Consider the following 8182-nt stretch of genomic DNA (forward strand, 5'->3'; position numbering starts at 1 on the left):
ATCTGTGTGATTGTTAAAATGGGAACTAGATGATCAGGTTCAGAGTTATTTTTAAAAAGACAGTTGTTTAGATGAGGCTTGAACTCAGTGACCACTGAATATTGCTTTAATGCTAAAAAAAACTTGATTCTGTAATTATGTATAAGTTGTATATAAAAAATAATTACTAAATATTTCCTTTTTCCTTTTTTTTTTAATTGTTTATTTATTTTTGAGAGAGAGAGGAAGAGACAGAGTGTGAGGCAGGGAGGGACAGAGAGAGAGGGAGACACAGAATCTGAAGCAGACTCCAGGTTCTAAGTTGTCATCACAGAGTTTGACATGGGGCTCAAACCCACAAACCATGAGATCATGACCTGAGCCAAAGTCAGATGCTCAACCGACGAGCCACCCAGGTGCCCTAATATTCCCTTTTGCCAAATAAGGCCCTTGTGAGCAGGCATGATTTTCTTGGTGACCGGTAAAATGAAATTGTTAATAGGAAACTGAATTGAAATAGAAATTGAATTGTTAAAAAAAATATATCATTTTCTAGAGAAACCTAAGTCTGACCTTATACTGTAGAAAATAAGTTATACACATTATGCATTTTTCCCTCCCTGGATGGCACGGGCTACAAGATTCAGTTAACCTAAGATGATAATTAACTACTTTCCACTGAGGCAATCCCTGTGGGGGCCACTCCACCAAGCCCCACACTCTAAACTGTGTTTACCCGAAACAGCACCCGAGCAGACCTGCTCCCTGGTGCCTGGGCCACACTGGCTTTCTATCGGTGTCATGGGCTTTGTGAGAAGTCAAAATGTCTCTGGGTCTATGCCCTCTATTCAGCCTTGTATGAGAGCATCTCAGTCCTTTCCTGGCCTGAACATTTCAGACACCAGGCTACCAACTGGTCTTTAAAACAAAGATGCTCAAACTTAGGATTAAATGAGATTTGCTTCTACTGACCAAGGCCAACTCTGGTGAGTGCAACTTCTCCATATTTTGTGAAATGTACAGCCATCCTCCTGGGGAGAATAGTCACTGTGTCTGTGTTTCCTTTCCCATTTCTTTCATGTTCCGAACTTCATTCATGTTTATACACCTATGAACCCTCCAAAATAGCTCTAGCAAATCCACAAATGACCTTCAAATTGGTCAATTCAATGTGCTTTTGTTATTTTAATTTCCTTTCTTAAACATATGACACTATCATATAGTTTCTTCTTCTAAAACATCTCTCTTCCATGGGCTCTGTGATGCCACTCACTGCTGGGTTTTCTCCTTCCTCCGTGACTATTTTCCTTAGCCCCTGGCTCCTCTCATGCATATCTCTTGACATTTGATGGTATGTGAACATCATCCTCACTCCTATTTTCTGTCTTTTCCCCCATAAAAATATTCTTGTAAGTGCCTTTCAAAGGAGCCAGGTTCACTGCTTTTCTACATTGGTGGTGTTCTGAGTTCTAGATCCTCATATTTGTCTTCAAGCTCAGCACACAATCACCTCAGACTGGGTCTTTCTCATCAGGGTCACCTCCTCTCCCAACCATCTCCCTGTGTGTTATCTGTCACAATGCCCTTTCTCTCTACATGTCCATCACCCATCAGGGTTTTATCTGCCCATTTCCTCTTGTACTTGTTACTTCTTCTTGTCACATTTACAGATCAGTTCAAACCTTCACCATCTCTGCCAATACTTCATTTTTCAGTCTTATGTCCTGTCAACCCAACATCCATGCTGTTGCCAGAATGCTTCCTAAAAATTAGTTTCAGTGAGTTATCAAAATAAATTGCAGCCAAACAAAAAGGTATTACCTCAGTGATTTTCAACCTCTTTCCATGTTAGAGATTAATCAACATAATAAACCACAGTATCTGATGGACTAATTCAAGTAACTTGATAAACTGTACAGAATTGAAATCAATCATGTATATACCCAGTTAAATAAATATTTACTTAGTGCCTGTATGTTATGTACCATTATCAAAGGTGGAGAAATGGACATAGATGGTGAAGGAATTGCCTTGTGGTCAAGAAACTCATTGAAGATGGAATTGATCTATCAACAAATCCACAGATTTTTAAAAAGAAGTAGAAATTAGTAAATTCTGATGCACAGAATGATTTTATGATTCTACAGTATCACATTTAACATAAAAAGTGACACCAGCCAAGCCCCCTAACAATTATGTTATATGTGGTATTAAGGTTTCGTTTGTTTGGTTGATTATTTTAAGAAATGGGCACTCACTATCTAATATATTTCATATCCTAGAGAAAAAGAAAAATAAATGTTTACTCTTATTGGAAAAGTTACGATAGAGATAATACCAGAAAAGAATATACTCTACCATCTAGCATTCTGCCTACAACATAATAAGAACTAAACACTTCTTTAATTTTTTTAAGTTTATCTATTTATTCTGAGAAAGACAGTGAGAGATCGCAAGCAGGGGAGGAATAGAGAAAGAGGAAGAGAGGGAGAATCCCAAGCAGATTCCTCACTAACAGAGTGTAGCCCTATGCGGGGCTCAAACTCAAAAACTGTGAGATCATGATCCGAGCCAAGATCAGAGTCAGGCATTTAAATGACTGAGCCACTCAGTGCTACAGAACTAAATGCTTTTTAGAAAACCTCATTTTTTTTTTGTTCAAATGAACTTGATTGGACATATCCAAATCCAAATCATCCTAAAGTTTTAAAAATTAAAAGGACAAGTTACCATCAAACAGTTGTGGTATCTATCGAGTTCCAAACCTCAAGATTCAATGCTTAGCATCAGGGGCATCTGCATGTTACAGTTTTGAGGTTGATTTCACTGAGCTTGCTCTGAGAAGTTCATTCCAACCAACTTTCATATTTAAATTTTTTTGAGAGCCTTTCAGAGGCAAGAAATATGACTGTCTTCAGAGTGAAAATCTCCCCTAAGTTTGCCTCTGGTCCGTTCTTAGATCCATTTACAAGGTGGTACCAACAATTTCATTTTAGATGGTTAAAATAGGAAATTTTACTACATCACTGTAATACTAAGGTATTGTATGTAATAAGATGTAATAATACCAGTATATATCAATACAGTCCTCAATGACTATGTTGAGCAGAAAGACTTCATCATCTCCATCAGTTTTACCCCTTTGACAATCCAAATTCTGCTCCAGAAAATTCTGATGACTTTTTTCAACCTATGTGAAGCTCTTGGTTACACTTAGGGGTCCTATTTCTGAATAATAGGTAAAAATTTTTCTAAATGAAGTGTTACTTAATCACTGTGGGGATAAATTTGTCTTGATTTCGGTAGGTCTATGCTGGGTGCACTGTTAACTTGACATGCACATATACTAAATATGATACATTCTTTCTACTGTTGTTTGGCTTCCTTGACAGTCATACTTGCTATGTTCATTGTGACCATGGCCAACTTGACCTCCATGAGTGGATTCCTCCTCATGGGGTTTTCTGAAAACCGTAAGCTTCAGATTTTATATGCATTGGTGTTTTTGGTGACATACCTGTTGGCCTTGACAGGCAACCTCCTCATCATTACTGTGACCACCTTGGACCATCGCCTCCAGTCCCCCATGTATTACTTTTTGAAGCACCTCTCTGTCCTGGACCTCTGTTTCATCTCTGTCACAGTGCCTCAGTCTATCACAAATTCACTTACAAACAGTGGTTACATTTCCCTTGGTCAGTGCATTCTTCAGGTTTTCTTCTTTATAGCTCTGGCCTCATCAGAAGTGGCCATCCTCACTGTGATGTCTTATGACCGGTATGTTGCCATCTGTCGACCCCTCCAGTATGAGACCATTATGGACCCCTATGCTTGTAGGCATGCAGTGACAGCTGTATGGCTTGCTGGGGGCTTCTCTGGGCTCATGCATGCTGCTGTGAACTTCTCCATACCACTCTGTGGGGAGAGAGTCATTTACCAGTTCTTCTGTGACATTCCTCAGATGCTGAAACTAGCTTGTTCTCATGAATTTGTCAATGAGATTGCAGTGGCTGCCTTCACAACCTCCGCAGCATTCGTCTGCTTGGTGTCCATCGTGCTCTCCTACATCCGCATCTTCTCTACCGTGCTGAGGATCCCATCAGCAGAGGGCCGGACCAAAGTCTTTGCCACCTGCCTACCACACCTATTTGTAGTCAACTTCTTCCTCTCCACAGCAGGCTTTGAGTTTCTGCGGCCCCCTTCTGACTCTCAATCAGCTATGGACCTCATGTTCTCTATCTTCTACACAGTGATACCACCCACAATCAATCCGGTTATCTACAGTTTACGGAATGAAGCCATGAAGGCCGCTCTGAGGAAGGTGCTGTCAAAAGGAGAATTTGCCCAGAGAAGGATATATTTAAAGGCCATTTTTAAATTCTAAAGAATCATACAAATAAAAGGTATTGTCATTAGGTTTCAGATTGTAAAAGGGTAGGTCTGATTTCCTCCCTTCCAATGTTTCTATTCATATTCTGCTCAAAATCTGCTTAAGATATGCTTCTCAGGATAGTAGCTTTCCTTCCTCCAATTCAGGTGTTGTTGTAGGCATCTTTTAGGACATTTTTCTGAAATAAAACAGAAAAGGCAAAGAGTTTAGGGCCTGGTCAGCATAATCTGAAGTTGATTTCTTTTTTATTTTTTTTTATTTTTTATTTTTATTTTTTAATTTATTTCTGAGAGAGAGAGCGCGCGAGAGAGCGTGAGCAGGGGAGGGTCAGAGAGAGAGGGAGTCACAGACTCAGAAACAGGCTCCAGGCTTTGAGCTGGCAGTCAGCACAGAACCCGACGCGGGGCTCGAACCCACGAACCGCGAGATCATGACCTAAGCGAAAGTAGGACGCTCAACCGACTAAGCCACCCAGGCGCCCCCTGAAGTTGATTTCTAACAGAGAGGTTCCAGACTGCTGACACGTAGGATGAGTGTTTATGGGAGCACGTTCTTGGTTTATGTGTGTGCTTTCCAGTGGGCTTACAAGTTTCTTATGTCTGTCACGCTTCCACATCAATTCCCCTTCCTATTAAAGAGTATAATAGCTTTTCCTACAATGTTTTCAGTCCCTAATAAATGCTGGGTTCGTTATACACAGTTTTCTTTTAACTCCATTAGACGGCTTTTCTAGCTATGCCACATTGTCCTCATTCAATCAATTAGGACACTAAATTTAGGAAAGTTTAGTTTCTTGAGACTTCTCAAATAAAAAGTAGTAAAGCTGTGGGTCACTTGGGTGGCTCAGTCAGTTTAAGCGTCTGACTTCGGCTCAGGTCATGATCTCTTGGTTGGTGAGTTTGAGCTCCACATCGGTCTCACTGCTCACAGTGCAGAACCCACTTCAGATCCTCTGTCCTCCTCTCTGCCCTTCCCCTTCTTGCACACATGTGCACACTCTCTCTCTCTTTCTTTGCTCTTCCACCATTTCTCGTGTGTGCGTGTACTCTCTCTCTCTCAAAAAAAAAAAACATTAAAAAAAGTAGTAAAGCTGTGATTGAATCTAATAGTAGCCCAACTCAAAGCTTGTTCACTTGCCTCTACTTCTTGCAGATGCCTCCCAGCATGTATGTATATGTGTAGGTACATATAAACAGAAGCACATAGTTCTGTAACTAAGTACTGCTTTTCCATTACTAGAGACATTTGTGTTAATGCATTTCTTATTCTGATCCATAGAAGAGCTTGACAAGATGTTTTTACAGACTTAGGGAGGGAGGCCTTCTGGGTCCATGAAACACAATAAGGATGAGGAACAGGAGCACCTCCAATCTATGAGCATGAGTCACAGGTCTGCTGGTTCCAAGCTCTGACTCCTGGGGTAGGAGGCTGTGTAACCTTCTCCATGAAGGGCTCGTAATCACAAGAGAACAACACTACACTGGTTCTCTCAATTTTGGTGAAATGAACCAAAGTACATGTGCGGAGAACAGTGGAGATAAGCAACTGCTGAGTAATGGAGGAGTATTTTTTACATGACTGTTTGGATTAATGGTTCTGTTTATCGTAACCTTCACATGCATGCACACACATGAAGACTGTTTTGTTGTTTGTTTTAAAGGTCATGCATTTTATTTCTCTTCAAGTATGAAGCTGGAATTGATGACAAAATCTCTATTAGTGCCATATTTTGCAGTCTTGAAGCTTGGTCCACAACTGTTCTTCTTTCTCTATATGTGCATTAATATATATATGTAATATATATATATGGTTTAAACAGGTTGCATATTATTTGTAAATAATTGCATAATGAAGACAAAAAAATTAAACTAAATCATTGATTCATTGGAACTGATATTGTACTATGTATGATTTCTAGATATTTTTCTTTTGTTAATGTTTTTAATAGTTTTTTAATGTTTATTTATTTTTGAGAGAGAGCGAGACAGAGTGCAAGTGGGAGAAGGTCATAGAGAGAAGAAGACACAGAATCCGAAGCAGACTCCAGGCTCTGAGTTGTTAGCACAGAGCCCAATGCAGGAGTTGAATCCACAAACTGTGAGGTCATGACCTGAGCTGAAGTCGGATGCTTAACCGACTGAGCCACACAGGTGCCCTTAATGTTTTCTTTTCTTTTCTTTTTTTCTTTTTCTTTTTCTTTTTTCTTTTGAGAGAGAGCGAGCACGCAGGGGAAGGGCAGAGAGAGAGGGAGACAGAGGATCCAAAGTGGGCTGTCTGCACTGACAGCAGAGAGCCTGATGTGGGGCTTCAACTCATGAACCATGAGATAATGACCTGAGTAAAAGTCGGATGCTTAACCAACTGGGCTGCCCAGGTGCCCCTAGACATTTTTCTATTTATGTGTATACACATGTGAACATTATATTTCACTGTAATACTACTTTACATATGGTTGACAACTTCCTGTTATGAAATAACATCATTCTAGAGAAATATGTAAAATCATTTCAGTGACTGTGTGCTGTATTTAACCCATCCCCTTTTGAAAATCTTTCTCTTTTTGTCGTTTCTTCATTCAAGCATATCTTTGTATAATATACACACAAATATATATATAATATATATTCAATTCAATTAATATATATATTAATATACATTAATTCAATTGAATATATTAAATATATATTCAATTTTGAATACAATACACTTTGGGTTTTTTTTTCTTTTCTACATTTTTCACCAACTGTATTATGGTAAAATTTATATAAAGGTTATTACGCTTCAAGGGTATAAATCCATGAATACTGACAACACCCACAATCAAAATACAGAACATTTCCATCACCCCCAAAATATTCTTGTGTATCTGGAGTCCTTCCTCTTACTGCCTTCTACTACAAGAAATCACTAATCTGCTTTTTGTCATTAAACATTTGTTTGTATTTTCTAGAATTTTATGTAAATGAAATCATATGCATTCTTCAATGTTAAACTTCTTTTGCTGAGCATAACGGTCTTCTGATTTATCCATGTAGTTGAGTTCTGGGCTGTATTCTGTGAAATAGATATGCTACTATGCTTTGCTATTCATTCACAATTCATGAGCAATTGGGTCTGGGGTATCAATTGCAGCTTGGAGTACATAAATAAAACTTTTACAAATATTTGTCTGTAGGTTTTTACACAGTCATGTTAATTCTGAGTAAATATTTAGGAGTGCAATGGCTGGATTCATAATGTACGTGTTTGCTTAATTTTACAAAAACTTGTCACACTGATTTCCAGAACAATGTTCTGTTACATTCCCCAGATAAAATGTGCCAGCAATGCATGAGCATTCCAGTTGCTCCACGTTCACACAACATTGATATTGTCACTCTCTTTAATTTTTTACCTTTTAAAATATGTATTAAAAAATAAAATAAAATATGCATTTAATGGCATGTCAATATGGTTCTAATTTGTGTTTTCTTAATAACGAATGAGGTTGAGCATCTTTTCATAGGCTTCTTAGCCACATACATATTATGTATCTTGAACTTGGAAGCATTTGTTCAAATCTTTTGGCCATTTTTAAGTGGATTGTTGGTCTTTTGGTCATTGATAAAAAGATATCATGCATGTATATCTGTATTATAATCTTATTCAATTTCTTACCTTTTGTTGTTCACGCAACACAAGGCTTTTAAGAGCTACCTGCTGCGAGGTCCATATCTAGCACCTTGTTTCTAAACACTGCTTGGTATTCTGGAGCGCCTGGGTGGCTCAGTTGGTAAGCGTCCAACTTCAGCTCAGGTCATGATCTCGCAGTTT

The 8182-nt window shown here is 38.7% G+C and overlaps 1 protein-coding gene across 1 annotated transcript; it reads left to right on the forward strand.

Annotated features, from left to right (window-relative positions):
- Positions 1-3397: 3397 nt before the first annotated feature.
- Positions 3398-4363, forward strand: OR14J1 (olfactory receptor family 14 subfamily J member 1). The gene has a single exon (XM_077748953.1). It carries the CDS (start codon positions 3398-3400, stop codon positions 4361-4363), a length of 966 nt encoding a protein of 321 aa, XP_077605079.1.
- Positions 4364-8182: the final 3819 nt, after the last annotated feature.

This window comes from Crocuta crocuta, unplaced genomic scaffold, assembly GCF_008692635.1.
Source record: "Crocuta crocuta isolate KB4526 unplaced genomic scaffold, BGI_CrCroc_1.0 scaffold259, whole genome shotgun sequence".
NCBI lineage: Eukaryota > Metazoa > Chordata > Mammalia > Carnivora > Hyaenidae > Crocuta > Crocuta crocuta.

Coding starts and splice junctions, on each gene's coding strand:
- OR14J1 (XM_077748953.1), top strand. CDS start 3,398: ATGGCCAACTTGACCTCCATGAGTGGATTCCTCCTCATGGGGTTTTCT.